Below are 20,241 nucleotides of genomic sequence, written 5' to 3'. Positions count from 1 at the left end.
ATTATGTTTCCTTTTACAGTTTCACTATAAAACATGTATAGATAAAACAGAAATGTACACAGGAAAGACCACATAGAAAATATTGTGGGCAAGGTGAAACAAAGACTGCATTTAATTGGCAGAACTGTCAGAATATGCAAAAAATCTACTAAACAGACTGCCTACATTACACTTGTCCATCCTCCTACAGATTACTGCTGTGTGGTGTGGGATCCTTGGCAAACTGTATCGATAGGGACACTGAAAAAGAGCAAAGAAGAGCAACTTGTTTTGTGCTACCACAAAATAGGGAAGAGAGTGTCACAGACATGACACACAAGTTGAGGTGGAAATCATGAAAACAAAGGCATTTCTCAAAATCTTGTACATGGCTGCACGTTCAGAGACCGTGAATAGTCACAATTGAAAGAAAATCAGCCCTCGGTCACTATTTTTAACAAATTAACCTGGTTTCGACACTGCTAGGAGGGTCTTCCTCAGAATTTAAAACAAGGACTTGTCTATATTCTATAACATGGTCACAGAATTATGACTAAAAATGAATGATAGAGTATAAGTACGGAATCGTCGTGAAAGACTGGCAGTACTTATATGTCATTTATAAAATAATAATTATGCCAAAAGGGCATTAATCACAAAGATATTTAAGATAAAGAAAACTGTGATGGCGAGCCACTAAGGGCTGCTCGTTACTTGCGTGGTGCAGGTTGCGAAATGGACTCTTAGAGAATGAAATTTTCACTCTACAGCAGAGTGTGCACTGATATGAAACTTCCTGGCAGATTAAAACTGTGTGCCAGACTGAGACTCAAACTCAGGACCTTTGCCTTTCGTGGGCAAGTGCTCTACCGACTGAGCTACCCAAGCACGACTCACGCCCCATCCTCACAGTTTTCATTCCGCCAGTACCTTGTCTCCTACCTTCCAAACTTCACAGAAGCTCTCCTGTGAGAAGAGCTGTGAGGACGGGGCGTGAGTCGTGCTTGGGTAGCTCAGTCGGTAGAACACTTGCCCGCGAAAGGCAAAGGTCCCAAGTTCGAGTCTCGGTCCAGCACACAGTTTTAATCTGCCAGGAAATTTCATATCAGTGTACACTCTGCTGTAGAGTGAAAATTTCATTCTAGAAACATCCCCCAGGCTGTGGCTAAGCCATGCCTCCGCAATATCCTTTCTTCCAGGAGTGCTGGTTCGCAGGAGAGCTTCTGTGAAGTTTGGAAGGTAGGAGACGAGGTACTGGGGGAATTAAAGCTGTGAGGATGGGGCGTGAGTCGTGCTTGGGTAGCTCAGTCGGTAGAGCACTTGCCCGTGAAAGGCAAAGGTCCCGGTGGACTCTTACAAGGGGAGGCCGCCAATTGTGAAATTCAGATCCGATTCATACTGTGCATAATAAAAGCTCATGGCCAGAGGTGTAATGTGGCAAAGCACCAAGATGCACTTCTCAGCCGTTCTCGAGAAAATCGACAGTTAAAAGAAACCGTTGCGGTGAAATACTCTCTACGATTAGTAATTTTCTACAGCGTGGTGGTGCAGCGGTAAGCGCTCGGGTTCGTAATCTGAAGGTCGCCGGATCGAAGCTCGCTCATATATATATATATATATATATATATATATAAAAAAAATTCCCGGCAATCAGTTGCAACAATTATGCATATAATAAGTTGTTGAAAGTCGTTTGTCGTGGAAAAACTGGCGACTTCGAACATCATTATGTTTTCCGCAAACAAAGTTGTATTTCACAAATGTTACTAATTGTCTTCATAATGTTAACCACATATAGTTAACGGAAGATGTAGAAACGAATACGTATAGCGTAAGTCAAACGTTCGAATTAGAATAGAGACCCCACGAACACAAACTTGCTGTGGCAGGTATCACATATAAACTCCGTTACTCGCGCGTTACACTTGGAGGACAGATGTTGAATGGGCCGAAACGAGCTGTCCCATAACAGCGTAGTTGCCTGCGAACTTCGAAAGAAGGTAGATGCGGTCCCTAGCGCAACTTATAACATCGTCGAAAATCAGTGCGGACGGGGCAGCTTTGGTACACCCTGTTAAACAAACGGAAAAATGGAGGCGGTAACAAAGATGATGTGACTTACCATACGAAATCGCTGGCAGGTCAATAGAAACACAAACAGACACATACATACACACAAAATACTAGCTTTCACAACAAACTGTTGCCTCATCAGGAAAGAGGGAAGGAGAGGGAAAGACGAAAGGAAGTGGGTTTTAAGGGAGAGGGTAAGGAGTCATTCCAATCCCAGGAACGGAAAGACTTACCTTAGGGGGAAAAAAGGACGGGTATACACTCGCACACACACACATATCCATCCACACATATACAGACACAAGCAGACATATTTAAAGACAAAGAGTTTGGGCAGAGATGTCAGTCGAGGCGGAAGTGCAGAGGCAAATATGATGTTGAATGACAGGTGAGGTATGAGTGGCGGCAACTTGAAATTAGCGGAGATTGAGGCCTGGTGGGTAACGGGAAGAGAGGATATATTGAAGAGCAAGTTCCCATCTCCGGAGTTCGGATAGGTTGGTGTTGGTGGGAAGTATCCAGATAACCCGGACGGTGTAACACCGTGCCAAGATGTGCTGGCCGTGCACCAAGGCATGTTTAGCCACAGGGTGATCCTCATTACCAACAAACACTGTCTGCCTGTGTCCATTCATGTGAATGGATAGTTTGTTGCTGGTCATTCCCACATAGAATGCATCACAGTGTAGGCAGGTCAGTTGGTAAATCATGTGGGTGCTTTCACATGTGGCTCTGCCTTTGATCGTGTACACCTTCGGGGTTACAGGACTGGAGTAGGTGGTGGTGGGAGGGTGCATGGGACAGGTTTTTTTTAATATATATATAAGAGGGAAACATTCCGCGTGGGAAAAATATATCTAAAAACACAGATGATGTGACTTACTGAACGAAAGTGCTGGCAGGTCGATAGACACACAAACAAACACAAACATACACACAAAATTCAAGCTTTCGCAACAAACTGTTGCCTCATCAGGAAAGAGGGAAGGAGAGGGAAAGACGAAAGGATGTGGGTTTTAAGGGAGAGGGTAAGGAGTCATTCCAATCCCGGGAGCGGAAAGACTTACCTTAGGGGAAAAATAGGACAGGTATACACTCTCACACACACACATATCCATCTGCACATACACAGACACAAGCAGACATTTCAAAATTTAAAAAAAAAAAAAAAAATATATATATATATATATATATATATATATATATATATATATATATATATTTTAATTGCAAAAAACTAATAATAAAAAAAATATTGCATGGCGCGAGATTCGATCCGGCGACCTTCGGATTACGAACCCCAGTGCTTACCGCTGCACTATGACGCTGTAGAAAAATCATTAATCGTAGAGAGTATTTCACCGCAACGGTTTCTTTTAACTGTCGATTTTCTCGAGAACGGCTGAGAAGTGCATCTTGGTGCTTTGCCACATTACACCCCTGGCCATGAGCTTTTATTATGCGCAGTATGAATCGAATCTGAATTTCACAATTGGCGGCCTCCCCTTGTTAGAGTCTGTTTCACAAACTACACCATGCAAGTAATGAGCAGTCCTTAGTGGCTTGCCAACACAGTTTTCTTTTATCTTAAATATCTTTGTGACTAATGCATATTTATTATTTTATAAATGACATATGAGTACTGCCAGTCTGTCACAACAATTCCATAGTTATACTCTATCATACATTTTTAGTCATAATTCTGTGACCATGTTATAGAATATAGACCTGTGTCTGTTTTAAATCCTAAGGAAGACACTCCTAGCATTGTTGAAACCAGTTTAATTTGTTAAAAATAGTGACCGAGGGCTGATTTTCTTTCAATTGAAAGGCATTTCTTGTTGCGACAAGATCTTTCCACAAAGTTTTAGTCGCCACGAAAATACTTTGTTGAGTCCCACTCACTTACAGAGAAAAGGCCATCATAATACAAAGTAAAAGAAAAGAAAACAAAGCTTGTATGGAATGATTTAACTGTTTGTTTTTTCCACAAACCATTCAAGAATGGAATGAAGGGAAACAGTCTCAAAGCAGTAGAATGAACCCTCTGCCAAGTACTTAAGTGTGAATTGCAGAGTAGTCATGTAGATGTAGATGTAATATACACATGCTTCAGTACATACCAGTAACATCTAACTGAGCTTTTGATGGGACAGATCCTTTCTCATTCGTTGCTATTACTTCATATTCTCCAGCATCTTCTGGTTTAGCTTTGTCAATAATTAGAGCACTTGTTCCATCAGGCAGCTGCATTATTTTTGCATGTTGTCCATCAGGTACAAATTCTTTCCCATTGTGAGTCCTATAAAACATGCAAAAACAATTATCTTTAGAAACAGTGTTAAACTGTACCTCTTAAATAATACCTAATACACAGCTGAAGGTTATATGACAGGCTGAGACCAAAATTTTGTGGAAAAAAAAAGATGTGTCTATCATGTTCCCGTACAATGACTGGCTATAACGCAATGATCAGAAAACCTGTCTAATATTTATAAAGCTTAGTACTAAATGGTCCAACCTTTTCTGAATTCAACATATGAATTATTGAAAGTGAATGCTGCCTCAGTTCTAAGGATGGTGAAAGAGTACAATAATTACAGTACACCAATGCCTGCAACAATATATATGAGCATTTGTGTAATGTATATCGTGTGTGTAGATCTCTAGTGTCACAAAACTGTCTATTAAGAATCTAAATTTAACGTTATTCCCAGAAATATGTATGAATAATTTTATACATTGATGAGTAATGTGTTGTATTTAACAGTTGCTGTGTTTTAGAATTATATTTAACAGTTCCCAAATTAGTTGTTACTGTGTGAATGTGAAATATAAATATATGGTGATATTCAAAGACATTCACACTTCATTCCTTACCATTTCAATGTAGCAGGTGGATGTCCAACCACTTTAACTTCAAATCTAGCAGGAAAACCTTCAACAACAGTTGCTGGCAGCAGAGGTACTTGGAATGTTGGCTTTTTCTCACGTGGTTCAACTTCAACCTTGGCAGAGCCCGTTATATCACCAAGCCTATTACTTACACTGACAGTGTAAACACCAGCATCTTCAGGTTTTACAGAATCTATATGTAATCCAATTATACCACCAGGTTGGTTCACGAAATTAACTGCCTGAGATGGACGAACTGGCTGACCATCTTTGAACCTAAAAATTAAATATTTTCACATTAGACAGTCCCATTGCTTCTCATCCTGAACGCATCATTTCTGTGGTTCTAATCCACTATAAGTCTTACAAATGGAGACATATAAAAATTAATATTATATCTGCAATTAATGAAGAAGTAAAATCCAGACTTACCATTTAACCTCAGGTGCTGGAAATGCTGCTACTTGAGCTTCCAGCTTCAGTGGCTCACCAACTACACATTTAGCACCTTCAAGTGGCTTTGAGAAACTAGGCTTGCGGTTATTTGCTGTAAAAAATAAACAAAGGGGTACTGCTAAACCTCAAAACTTCAGTAACATTTCTTGGCTGAAAGAAATTAACATCTGAAATAAAGCATTGAAATATAATCCAAACTAAGATTTATGAGATGAGTAGTGCTGTTTTCAGCCTACTGGATGTAATGTTCCACAAGAAAACATTAATTAATTTCATCTGTTGCATATCTGCCTTACTTTTTATTTATTTTAGTATCAAGGAAGGGAAATGAAGCAAACTAAATAACCAAATAATAAATCAGATTTAAATTGTAGTAGTACATCTCACGAACTAAAATTGAATTTAGTGTTCATAGTGTCATTACATACAGAGGTGGGAGGGAGACTTACGTTTAACAGCAACAGCACATAATGCAGCATGTTCTCCATTCTTATTTTTGGCTACAAGTTTGTAAGCACCACAGTCAGTAGGCTTTACACCTTCAATGAGTAACCGCACAGTCCCATCAGGAAGAGCTGTCAATTTCACATGATCATCTGCATGTAGAGGCTGACCGTCTTTGAACCTAGGTAAAGACAGAGTACGTTTTTATAAATTTATAGATGGTATAATGAAACATACATCGATAATAAGTGGAAGACCCTCATGGCAAATTCTCTTATGAAAATACAATATATGTAGCCAGAATATATAATAATTCAATTAGGCAACTATTTACATTCTACCCGCCTGAGGGCATTTTGGGTAAGACATTATAACACACAGTAAATACACACATGAAGTATTGTGCAGCTAGTTGAGTATGTATCTTGGTACTTTGTGCAGATTACATACATTATTACTGCTGATTGAATATGTGTAACAGAGCAAACAAACTTGGCAGCAAACAATAATGTGAAGTAAGTCAAAATTTGAAGAAATTTACTGCATAACAATGAAAAAGAAACCCTGACATTGTTGAACACCATAAGCCTTGCCCAAGTAAAGATTTCTGATGATGACCACAACAAGTTAGCTGGCTGGCTGGACGGTTGGTTTCAGTCATCTTCTGTAATCTTTTAACGTTTGATTCCTCTTTATCTATTTTGTCTCAAATAAAATGTGATACATCTTATACTTAATCCATTAACTTAGATTAATTTTGTCAAGTTAATGTTCATACAACCAGTAAATAAGTAGGACAATGAGCCAACAATCACTTAAAATCGTGAACTTTGACCTGAGAGAGGTTGGCTTGAACATTGTTGGTGAAATATTTTTCATCAATGGCTAAGGTCACAGAAGAGAAGGTGTTATGTGGCACAGTCCCCAAATATTATATTATCTACAAAATCTTTCAGTCACTCATGAAATCTTTTTGCAGTATCAGGCAATGAGGGCATGAGAACTACTGTTTTCCAGTGAGAGGTGGTGTTAAGCCTAGTGATCCTCTGGAATTTCTGAAATGCCTTGACTTTCCTTCTCTTCCCTCTTGTTTCCATATTCACAGACACTATACTAATTTTATACGTACTTATGGCAGCCATCAAAACAGTCAACAACATACTATACGCAATCATTACAGCTGTCAAAACAATGAAGTTATTACTTTATGCAATCAGGTTAGAGGAAGGTACTGACAAATCATTAAACTACCACTGTGCCATGATAGTAGTATGCCACAATCAACAATGATCTTGGACAAATTAAGTAAATAATATAATACTGGTACTGCTTAATTGTAATGGTAAGAGAAATATTTTCTAAAATCTACTGGACTGTGCAACATATAATAAAAACAGGCAGAATAGAAAAAAAATCAGATTATTCAAATGTATAATTTTTGAAGAGTGAAAAGCTACTTTTTCAATTATGACTCTCATTCTGGGAAAGTTATTTTTTCACACATATTTGGGACAGATATAAAGAAAAATTAAAATGTAGAAAATTTGATGCCAAGCCCACCTGGGTGGATGGAGGGAGGAAGTATTTTCCATATGCTTTTCATAAAGCTGTTAAACAGATTACTTTTCCTATCCTAGTGAGTATGATGTAAAAACGTTAGTGCTCCACTTAATTGTGCTATGGAGTTCCCCAGCTCCACCTTGGCTATGAAATACTTTTAAAAATTGAATCACTAGTGTATTTTCTCCTCAGTGCCATTTGTGTGTCACAAACCAAGTTATTTTTACCAGTTTAAGGAACTCTTTCTCAAAACAACTGAAGCAATGAACATAATTTAGATCAGAGTTCAGTAAAATATGACTAATGTTACAGGTGAGGAAAATTGCAGAAGTTTAAATGAATCAGCTAGTTGTGTGCACACATGCATTCTGTAGGTGTGCACTAACAATTCGATGAGAACACCACTACTGCTGCCACCAACAACAACAATAGTAATATTAATAATAATAAGTGTAAGCTGTTATCCAACATCAACAATGGCCAGTTCAAAAGTTTTGCACACTGTAACACAGAACTGAAGAAAATAATTTATTTTACAAAATACTTTACAGGCCTTCAATGTAATCTCCATTCTTGCTTGTGACAGCTTCCCAATGCTTTGGTAACTTCCGTATTCTAGACAACGTAACTCCATTGCAGAGTTGCCTGATTTACTCACGCCACCTCACTGGAAACTTCAACAATTGTATCAAAATGTTTTCCTCGGGGTTGTTCCTTTAATTTGGGAAATGAATCAAAGTCTGATGGCCTCATATCAGGACTGTATGCTGTGTGGAGAAGTATTTCCCATCCATATTTGTTGAGTGTTTCTCTCACTGGGAGGACAGTATGCATTCTTGCATTATCATGCAAAATGAGATCACTAGCTGCAAGCATGTCAAGCCATCTTTGATTAAATTTCAGGTACAAAACATTCTGCAGAAACAGCTTGTAATATGCACCTGTTACGAATGTCCTCTGGGGCACTGTATTTGCAGCTATGACTCCATTTATGTCATACCAAAGACCATCATCAGTTTTACCTGTGATTGTTGGTGGTGGAATTTTTTCAGGCACAAAGAGTCGGAACTTTTAAATTGTGATGACTGAGACTTCAGTTCTGGTTCAAAATCTCGTATCGAGGTTTCCTCAGGTACAACAATCTTTTTCAGAAAATGTAGCCCTTCTGTTTGATAATATAGCGAAGAGCCAAAGAAACTGGTACACCTGCCTAATATCATGTAGGGCCCCTGCGAGCATGCAGAAGTGCCGCAGCATGGTGTAGCATGGACTCAACTAATGTCTGAAGTAGTACTGAAGGGAACTGACACCATGAATCCTGGAGGGCTGTCCATAAATCTGTAAGAATGTGAAGGGATGGAGATCTCTTCTGAACCACACATTGCAAAGCATCCTAGATATGCTCGATAATGTCTGGGGAGTTTGGTGGCCAGCGGAACAGTTTAAAATCAGGAGAGTGTTCCTGGAGCCACTCTGTAGCAATTCTGGATGTATGGAGTGTTGCATTGTTCTGCTGGAATTGCCCAAGTCCATCAGAATGCACAATGGACACGAATGGATGCAGGTGATCAGACAGGATGCCTACGTATGTGTCACCTGTCGGAGTTGTATCTAGACATATCATGGGTCCTATACCACTCCAACAGCACACACCCTACACTATTGCAGAGCCTCCACCACCTCGAACAGTCATCTGCTGACATCCAGGGTCCACAGATTCATGAGGTTGTCTCCATACCCATACACGTCCATCCACTCAATACAATTTGAAACAAGACTTGTCTGACCAGGCAACATGTTTCCAGTCATCAACAGTCCAATGTCGATGTTGACGAGCCCGGCGAGGCATAAAGCTTTGTGTCATGCAATCATCAAGGGTACACGAGTGGACCTTCGGCTCCAAACGCCCATATAAATTATGTTTTGTTGAATGGTTCGCACATTGAGACCAGCATTGAAATCCACAGCAATTTGCAGAAGGGTTGAACTTTTATCACACTGAACAATTCTCTTCAGCCATCGCTGGCCCTGTTCTTGCAGTATCTTTCTCTGGTCACAGCGATGTCAGAGATTTGATGTTTTACTGAATTCCTGACATTCACGGTACACTCATGAAATGGTTGTATGGGGAAATCCCCATTTCATCACTACCTCGGAAATGCTGTGTCCCATTGCTTGTGTACAGACTATAACAACACATTTAAACCAACTTAAATCTTGATAACCTGCCATTGTAGCAGCAGTACCTGATCTAACAACTGTGCCAGACACTTGTTGTCTTATATAGGCACTGCTGAAATTTATTGTCAAGAACAGAGACATATTGCAGACACAATTCAGGAATGAAGACCAGGAAGACTGTGTGAAGTGATGCTACCTGATGATAATGCTTGCCCACATTCTGCTAGACTTACAGAAAACACTATACAGCAGTTGTGTTGGGATGTCATTCCATACCCAGTTTATTCACCTGATTTTGTACACTCAGATTTTCACACTTTCCAGTCTTTTTCAAACAACTTTCAAGGAACTTCATTTCTGGATGAAAATGCACCCCAAAAAATAGCTCAACAAGTTCTTTCCCTCAAAACCACATTATTTCTACAGTTGTAAAATTGAAAGGTTACCCCAGCCCTGGCAAACTGTTGTAGATACTGAAGGAGAATATATTATTGTTGACTACAGTTTCTGTTATGTGTATCTCTTGCATCCATTAAATCTATGGAAAAATGCTATGAACTTATGCACCAACCCAATTTATGGGGTTTCAATTCACCATAGAATCGGGTGTGAGTAAGTTACTGGTAATAATATAAGTGATGAAAACTCCTGTCTTATTGTACACATGTAATACATAAACAGAGTTGACATGGGAGTGGTATCCTCTTAAAAGGATTGATGCATTGAATACATTAAAATGCACTGATACCCTCATTGGTGAACTTCTACAGCCATTTGAGTTAAAAAAAGATTTCCAATAAATGGTATGGTCATACATTCAGAGCAGCATTAACAGTTGGACAATGCACTGTATTGTACAGCCAGCACATATGTACTGATCACACCATTCTGGCACCAGACGAGGGTTACACTCTGAACAGTTAAAAAGTTGTGTCCCGTAATTGGCATGTACCTCCTAGCTGACAGCAACAACATCAGTAAAGAAGAGATCAGAAACTGAAATATAGTGAACTGAGTACTGAGGTTAGCTGAGGTCATCCTTGTTATAACTTTGAACTTGGGAACAGAATCCCATAACCGCAAGTATTATCTGCCACAGCAACACTAGGAGCATGGTAGTATCTGGAACAGCTCAGAGTTACTAAAAAGAATTAATGAAATCGCCTCATGCACAGGACAAGAGCTGCAGTAGAACACAACTGAATCCAACAAATCAGAGTAATAATGATAATAATAATAATAAGGATGAAATAATAATAACAATAATATGCATAGGTATCAAGAAAGATAAAAGCTCCAGTCAAGATAAGAACTTATGGAACCAAGGATAAATGATGATAAGGTGTTTTACAGGGAAATTAGACAGCAAAATTATCATCTGTAGCTGCAACATTCTTAAACCCTTGAGACTCTGCATATTTAAACATGTTGAACTACACGTAATTTTCATTGAGTCATCAATAGACACACACAAAAGGAGAAATTGCTAGCTTTAGGACATATCCTTTGACAAACTGGAGCACGTGTTCACACGTGCACACGCACCCCCCCCCCCCCCCTTCCCCTCCCCCACACGTGCAAGTGCGCATGCGCGCACAAACACATAGATGTGCCTATACCGCTACATTGTGCCTTTAAGACAACAATGAAAACTGAAAGATGCAAAGTAGTATAGTGGTACCAATACATCAGTGACAATTTTCTTGTAGATAAATAACATGTCCATATATGATAGTTACTCAGACATGTCAACAAAGCCTAATTTTCTGATAGAAGTTTTACATGAGGGCACCTATGTGTTATAAAGCACTCTGCATTTATTGTAGATCTGTGACTGAACTGGATACAGTCTTACAAACAACACAATGTAGTCTAATGGTAATACACAATCAACAAACATAATGTAAGCATAAAATGATTTAAATGTCTTGAAATAAAATGAATGGACCAATGGGGATGAAGTTAATGGCTACACAATGACATGAAATGATATCAGGATGAAGCAAACAAACAAATAAACAAACAAACAAACAAACAAACACACACACACACACACACACAGACTGCTACAATGGTAGTGAAATATATTTGAATACATTTGTCTACTGCTAGGAGATGAATCCTGTTGATCATACACAGTCTTACAAAGATCTAAAAATATGCCTGTGACACACCCATCTTTGTGAAGAGCATCAAGTACTGCTTTTGTTAATTCTACTATGGCTGACTCAATATTTCTACCACCTTGGAAACCATGCTGTGATTCAGTTAAAAATTTGCATTTATTCAAGTAATTCATTAATCTGTCTTTCATGACCAATTCATTTAGTTTTGAGAATGGTTACAGCAGAGAAAATGACTGGTAATTTTCTATGTCTTCTATATTACCTTGCTTTAGAAGGGGTACAACTCTTACATGTTTCAAATACTCTGGAAATTTCTCTGACTTGAAGGATTCATTTTATTACGTTTGTTAAGGAAGCTCGTATACTATCTATGCATTGCTTCAGTATACACACTGGTACTTTATTTAAGCATTGTGACTTTTCATTTTTTTTAGTTTTTGACAGTTTTATTGACTTTATGCTCTGTGGTTGATAGTAACACTGTTGTATTTAGTGCATAATAATTTACAGGTGTCATATTTGTTTTTGGGAACTTTTGTTGTTGTAAGTTATCTGCAGTACTTGAAACTGCTCACTCACAAAATTGGCTAGGTGGTGTGGATGATTTACTACTTTATCCTCCTTCCCGTATGAGTATGTTATTATGCCTTTGTTTTTCTCTCCCCATTTTCTTTTTTATGACATCCCTGACTGCTTTACTTTTATTCTCTGCATTGTGTATTAGTTTTTCTTTAAAAGACTTTTTTTGCAGCAATTAGTACCTTCCTATAAATCTTTTTGTACCTATGACATAAATTAAGAACTCTGGCTAATTATGACTCTCTTTTATGGAACTGCAGTACTTGAGGGTACAGGAGGACTTCTTAATACCTTCTGTCATCCACTTGTTTTGGTGAGACATTGCTTCTGATATGAATACTTTTGGAAAAGTATTTCAAAAGTTCAGTTTAAAGAATGTTAAGAATCTGAGATACTTAATGGTTCAGGAGGACTTCTTATTATTTGCTGTTATCCACGTCTTTTGTGTGACATTGATACTGATGTGGTACTTCCGGAAACATATTTTCAAAGCTCAACATTAATAAGGCACATAATTTAGAAAATTTCAAATTTACATCTAAACACTTCATCCCAGCTGTAGTTCGGTAACTGTTTTGAAAAATCTTCCATTTTGATTTCTGATAAATGTCTTTTGTAGTCCTGCAGATTAGGGAATTTTTCCATACGCAATTTTACTGTTATTATTTTCCAGAAATGATCTGACAGTCCGAGACCTTTCACAGTTACATCACACTTTTCCCTGTCTACAGATGTGGTCACATGGTCAATTACTGATGCAATAATTGTAGTAACACTTGTTGCACTATTGAGTATGCCAAAACTCTGAAGGATACTTATGAGTGTGCTATTACTTCATTTGCGATATTTATGCTTATGTCCATGTCTCCACTCAAAATTATGTTGGTTTTTGTACTTGACACTTTATCTAGAACTTCTGTTTATTTATACTGGGAGACTGATACACACACAAACTGATTAATTTCTTGGTGATATCATGCCCTGTTATCTCAACAGTTAGTATTTCATAGTGTTTGTCTTCAATTACTGAACTAGGGTCATGTACTGATTTGAACTGCATTCCTTTTCTGATATAAGTGCATTTTCTTCTATCCTTCGAAGTAGTATAACAGTAAGAGTGTCCTGTTTCATACAGCGATAATACTACATGTTGATTTCTATGTCTATACTCCAACACTCAGTGACACAAACTACTGTGCAGTTCAAATATTAGAGCTCAACTTTAAGTTGCTGTATTTTATTTTTTATTGATTGCATATTTTGATGACAGACTGCCAAGTGTGTCAAATGTCTCATGACACTTTTTCTGATGGTTTCTTTTTCTATATGACATGTAGTATATGTGTAAATTGGTATGTTAGAATCTATCTTATGAGTGATTGTTTCAGAATTTTTTAAACAGCTGAAGATATCCTTTAGACAGGGGATCCCATTGTCTGGGTTTGTCCCATAGAAACCTACTTCTCCCACCATTGACACCAGGTTTTTGAACATGCCTGGCCCAAGATCCATCCCTGATACTTTCATGAATCAACTGTACCAATCCTCCTTTTCAGTCCTGTTTAGGTTTAGGCCTTGCCTAGAGAGACTCCACCTACTGACAGTCCCAACAGGTGGCACAGCAACAATGGCTCTGAGCACTATGGGACTTGCACAGCAACATGTGCAAAGCCAGTTGCCATTAGTGCCATCTCTAACCCCATATCAGTTCACCTCACAATTCTATTAAGATGTGGCTGATCATGACTCTGAAACAGCTCAACAAAGTGCACAATGGTGCCATGAGTCAGGGAAGCTATCTTGTCCAGGTCACCTCCTATGTCATATGTCCCACCCCCATTAAAGCTGTTTCCTGCCCCACCCACTATATTACATGGTCCTGTTTTGAAAAATACACTAAGTCCTCTATCACTTGACTTAGTCCGGCATTTGACTTGAAAATACTGTTGACCTGGTACGCTGTACTTAAGTTTTCCTGTAATTGGAAACCTACACATCACTCATGGCTACTACCTAGGAGCAGCACCTTCTTCTTCCTAATACTTTGCACATTCCTTGGCTTCCTGATCTCACTTGGAATGTGCTGCTCATTTCCTGCTCCTAGTCGTATGTGAGGCTTTTCTCCACTTAACCACTTAACTCTGGCAGTGGTATATACTTATTTTTAGTGTTGATAATAAAAATATCAGACCATGTTCTCTTTCTCCTTATCTTCCTACCAACTCCCAGGTTCCAACTACCTCCTCCCCTCTATCTCACTTGATCCTGATTTATTCCTTACTTGTTTCCTCCAGCTGCCCTGAATGACACCCCCCTCCCCCTGCCACCTCTCCCCCAGTGAAAATATTTCCTGCAAGACTGGCAACAAATTCCACTACACACTATCCTATAACAACTCTCACATATCTAAATCATAGCTTTGAATGGAATAATAAGTTTAACATTACAAAATGTATCAAGTTTGTCAGAAATACAAGGTTAGCCATAGGTAAAAAAAAAAAAAAAAAAAAAAAAAAATGACATGTTCTGGGCTGTTGCTGTTGTTTTGGTGCTGATTCAGAGTTACAGTGACAGAATAATGGATTGGTAGTCATTTTGTTTTTGGAGAATTTGTGTTACCAATATGGTCTGTCTACGTTTCTAACCATTTATAACTTGGAAAATTTAGGCCTAGATCACAGCTATCTGACTAGTAACCAATATGAATCAGCTGCCTTGTTTCAATGAAATTTATGCTATTAAGAAAATTTAAACAAATTTTCAATGTTCATATCATGCAAAATTTCAAACAAGAGTTTTATTTTGAGAAAAAGCACAATAAGAATGTTACATATACAGTTGTGTAACAAGAACAGACACTACAGCAAGTATACAAAACAAAATAAACTTAAATTTATCACTATTTACTCTTAAATAAGTACTTTATATGGAAGAAATATACCTGTGTACCTCACTTGGTAGCTCTTTTGAATTGTGGGAAAGGTTTTGAGTCAGGAGTGGTATCAAAGCTAATTTCGTGTTGCAATCTACTCACAGGATGACAGCTGCCTACCACCCACAGAAGGATGGCCTCACACAATGCATTAATAAGACACTGGCAGCTATTCTCTCAATGTATGTAGATATAAAACAGAGAGACTGGGATATAATACTGCCTGTTGTGACATTTTCATCCAACACTGGGATGCAAGACATTATATACCTCACTCTCTTCTTCCAGCTCCATGGTCAAGGGGTTGAAATGAAAATGAATACGCTACTGGTTTTTCAGACAGATGATACTCAGGATGACTTTGAAACACGTCATTACCAGAATCAAAGTAGCAAGACATCTGGCTCATATATGGATCCTGGAGCCCAAGAGCAAGACTGAGAGCACTATAACACCAAGTGCCAGCTAGTGAGATACATTATGGGAGACTTGGTACGGATTTTTGCACCTGTGCAGAAAGTGGGACTAATGGAAGAGTTACTAAAGTGCTCTGTGGGCCATATTGTACCCTTCAACACTTGTTGGACATCACTTAAGAAGTTAAGCATTCATCCATGATCTCCCTACGAAACCCTATAACAGACCTGAGGTGCAGATCAATGATGTGGGCTGCTCAATCAACAAAACCAAATACCAGTTCAATGACTGTGAATCTCTGATGGGAGCGGTCATCTTCAATGCAAACCATAGTGAAGAGGATGTGACAATATGATCAGACTACAAAGATCTGCTAGCACTGTCATACAAATGACCACTGACAAGATCTAGATCCAGGATGCTGCAAGCAACTCCAATGAGAACTTACGAAAGAGCAGATCACTGTTTTCCAGGAGAAGGAGCAATTTCACGAGCTGTGGTGCATGCAGTATGGCAAACGGGTTAGTGTCACTGTCTGGTGTGCTGTGTTTTGACAGTTCAGACCTGACCACCATCAATAATTTGTTATTTATTATTTATAATTTCTGGAAGTTTCTTGAAACTTCTTATGTTTGTGATGTTTTTGCACTCTGGAATACTTGATGTATGTATAAATAGCAGTACTCTCCATCCAGGAATTCAGTTCTGTTCTGGCTGTATGTTAGTCTTCGTAATAAACTTGCTTTCAGTGTTAAGTGTTGTACTTCACTGATGACCCTACTTACAGATCTGGACTTAAGTGTGGTTGCGGTGTGACAATATGTTCCTTTAAACTGTGGGTTTCTGGAGGAATTTTAGGATTCTTTGTGTAATCTGATGTTCTTAGATTTTTGTACCACTAAACATGCCCAATTAAGACTCTGGTTAAATATTTCATAAAAATGGTCCCTTTTTATTAATACCATATGATTTGTGTGCCTGCTGCCAGTCTCTGTGTGCAAAGTGCTCCTAAAGCCTATAATGGTAAATTTTTCCTTTATGAGTGAGTATGCCACTACATGGAACTATTTTGTGATTTGTGTTAATCTCTACGGATAGAGAGAGCTCTATGGTTCAAGGGACAGTTTTCTATATGTCTTACCACAAATTCTTCTCCATTATAACCTGTAACAACATGATCAATGCAAGACTGTGAGTTTAGTGTTGTTCTGGTCGGTAAATAATTTATTTAAATGTGACTACAGCATTGTAACAAGTCAGAATAGTTAAGATATTTACATTATATCTCAGAGAATGTTCACATTTCCATAATTGTAACATATCTTTTGTTTCTTGGTGGTTTATCCAGATATTCTTGTAAAATAGAAGAATTCATCTCTCTCATTATTTGGGGATATACTCAATGTTGAAAATATCATTCATGTATAAGTACTTTTAAGTCTGCTTGTTGTGGCAAACTGTTCCATGCAATGTAAACATCATTTCAGCAGAAATACCATGACAACTTCCCCTTTCATACATTACATCAATTTTTGTAATATTATGCAATTTCTTATTTTGTATGTTTATTTTATGGTTATTTTCAACATTGTGATATTTTATATTGTTTCTCTCCTTTTAAAAAGTTAAGAATATACAATAATTTTATAATCCTATTTCCTGACACAGAGGCTGAAACAATAAATAAACAGATAAATGTGTCCCCTGGGAAAAATGCTAATGAAAGCCAAGGACCTGTGTTCGATTTCTGGTTTGATACAGATTTAATCAAATCTTTGGAGTGGAATGAAAAAGGAAGATAGGGTTTAATGACAATGAGTTCATTATCATAATCTCAGATTTTTGCAAGGATGGGGAAGGAAATTGGCCATATTCTTTCGAAGGACTCTTCCTGGCATTTTCCTGGAAAAATATGAAAAACAGAAATCAGTATGATCGGATGTGAATATACATATAAATTCAGAGTGTTCAGCATTGATGTCTGCAGGACTGACAACAATGATCAAAGGTTCTAAGCACAGTATACGGAGTATGTGACCGACATCCAACATCAAATGGAAACATGCATGTGATGCTAGTATGACACTGTTGTTGCATTTTGCACTATGACACGAACATTAATATTCCACATATTTACTCTGTTTTCACATAAGTGCTTGTTAGTAACAGCAACTGAGCTGAATTGTTGTTATTACTGATGCAATTCAAAATTTGTCAAAGGAGGATAAGATATTTATCAAAAGTTAATATTGTGCCACAAAATTCTCAGTCCAGTTATCATACTAATATGAGCAACTTTATGTGCTGATTAATATTGAGACATGGTGTAATAAAGAGCTAAAACCATAAGGCTAACTTATGTGACCACATGGCCACAGATTTAAGAGACAAAAGCTAGATCAATTCTGTAGTGTGGGATTGTGTACCAGTCAATCTGTTGAACATATACACATTTTCAATAATTTTTACTGCAGGTAAAAATAACATGAGTCTGAACCTCCAGGTTATAGTGGTATCCAAACCACTGTGCTTCTTTTAAAGTAGTCACAATAGGGAAATGTAGTACTGGTGCCTATGGCACGGAGAAGGAATATATACCATTAACATTTTAGTTTTCCTATGACTGAAGGAAGACTAAAGATGTAAAAACACATAGAGAGTAAAAACGGAGCAATCTGCTGAACATCATAACTCCAAAGTTGATGTTTTCAGGACAAATAAAGATGGTGTTTAAAAATGCTGCTGCAGCATAACTGATCAAAACAGATGCACATTAATATGATAAAGTGTAGTGCAAATCTAAGAGTAATTGGCTCTCCCTTCCTTTCTTATAACAAAAAAATAGTGACACTTGTAAACTCTGACCTGGGACACTTGTCACAAGCAAGCAAAATGTTCTTGCATTTATCTCTTAAATGCACAACACTTAGTCCATTACAAATATCAAATGTGAGTTATTAAGATGCCAATGACCCATAGGTAGAAAATAGAAGGTACTTCTGAGCAGGATCTGTATGTACTAGTGATATACACTGATCAGCCAGAACATTATGATAACCTAGCTAATACCTGGTACGTCCACCTCCGGCATGGTTAACAGTGGCGATGCATCATGGCATGGAAGCAATGAGGCCTATACACTGATCAGCCAGAACATTATAATCACCTAGCAATACTTGGTATGTCCACCTTCAGCATGGTTAACAGTGGCGATGTGTCATGGCATGGAAGCACTGAGGCCTTGTTAGGTTGCTAGTGGAAGTTGCCACCACATCTGCACACACAGGACACCTAATTCCCATAAATTCCAGGGAGGAGGGCAATGAGCTCTGACGCCACATTGAACCGCATCCCAGATGTGTTCGATCAGGTTCATATCTCTGATTTGGGGGGCCAGCACATCAATTGGAACTCACCAATGTGTTCCTCAAACCCATCCATCACACTCCTGATCTTGTGTCATGGCAGATTATCTTGCTGAAAAATATCACTGCTGTTGGGAAACATGATCATCATGAAGGGGTGTACATGGTCTGCAACCACTGTATGATACTCCTTAGCTGTCATGGTGCCTTGGAAGCCCATGGAAGCCCACGTAAATGGTCCCCACAGCATAATGGAGCTGCTGCTGGCCTGTCTCTGTAGTTCAGTGCCATCCATGTGTTTCTCCACAAGTGCAGTAGACCATTTTAATGAAAACTTATTATACTTTAATTTTTGACAGTGCTTGGTTGTAACAGCCAAGTAACTACATACTGTGTGAATGTTGGATGTATGGAGAGCAGATGTAAGTCTTAAGTCTGTAAATAGTGGAAGTTTAATTTTAAATCTTGTACATAACCTGACTGTTCTTAACTGAGGATCACTGGAATGAATAATTTAATTTTTGACAATACTTGGTTGTAATAGTCAAGAAACTAGCAAATATCTGAATGATGGACTTAATGAAAGCAGATGTAAGTACTAAACCTGCAAATATTAGAACTTTAAATTTAATTCATGTACATAATTTTACTGTTTATTGACTGAGGATCATTAAAATTAATGAAAATCAAGTTTTTCTAATTACATTTTTGTAATGTGTTTATCTGACATGTTCCACACCCAGGATGATTCCCTCTTTTAAAGGTCTATGGAATGAATAATTAATCTAATCTAATCTAATCTAATCTAATCTAATGGTCACAGGCCCATTTCAGTCATAGTTGCTGTTGTGGTGGTGTTAACATTGGTACATGCATGGGTCATCAGCTATGGAGGCCACCATTAGGAGTGTTTGGTGCACTGTGTGTTCAGACAAGTACTCTGCCAAACTTTAAAGACTGATGTTAGTTCTACCACAGTTTCCCACCCGTCTTGTTTTACCAGTCTGCCCAGCTTATGACGTCTGACATCTGTAATGAGGGATAGCCAGCCCATGATGTCTGGACATGGTTTCACTTTGGTTTCACCAAGTTTTGAAGATACTCCTCAAACACCTGACAAGTCATGCAGTTTCCAAAATGCTCATGCCAGGCCTTGGGGCCATCACAATCTGCCCTCGGTCACACTCAGATAGATCGATAACTTCCCCATTCTACACATGGAAAGTATGCTCAC

The 20,241-nt window shown here is 38.2% G+C and overlaps 1 protein-coding gene across 3 annotated transcripts in view; it reads right to left on the bottom strand.

The window, feature by feature from the left end:
* LOC124774939 (obscurin) overlaps window positions 1-20,241 on the bottom strand; it is a 694,794-nt gene that overhangs the window by 193,824 nt on the left and 480,729 nt on the right. For all 3 annotated transcript variants that reach the window (XM_047249630.1, XM_047249632.1, XM_047249631.1), the window contains 4 exons: window positions 5,853-6,028; window positions 5,380-5,494; window positions 4,933-5,223; window positions 4,176-4,354 (listed from right to left, as the gene is read on the bottom strand). In XM_047249630.1, the coding sequence (XP_047105586.1) occupies window positions 4,176-4,354; window positions 4,933-5,223; window positions 5,380-5,494; window positions 5,853-6,028 (761 nt within the window). The remainder of the gene's footprint in view (window positions 1-4,175; window positions 4,355-4,932; window positions 5,224-5,379; window positions 5,495-5,852; window positions 6,029-20,241) is intronic.

This window comes from Schistocerca piceifrons, chromosome 2 (assembly GCF_021461385.2).
Source record: "Schistocerca piceifrons isolate TAMUIC-IGC-003096 chromosome 2, iqSchPice1.1, whole genome shotgun sequence".
NCBI lineage: Eukaryota > Metazoa > Arthropoda > Insecta > Orthoptera > Acrididae > Schistocerca > Schistocerca piceifrons.
Note: the sequence above shows the minus strand (reverse complement) of the source record. Positions and strands in the feature narration are given on the sequence as shown.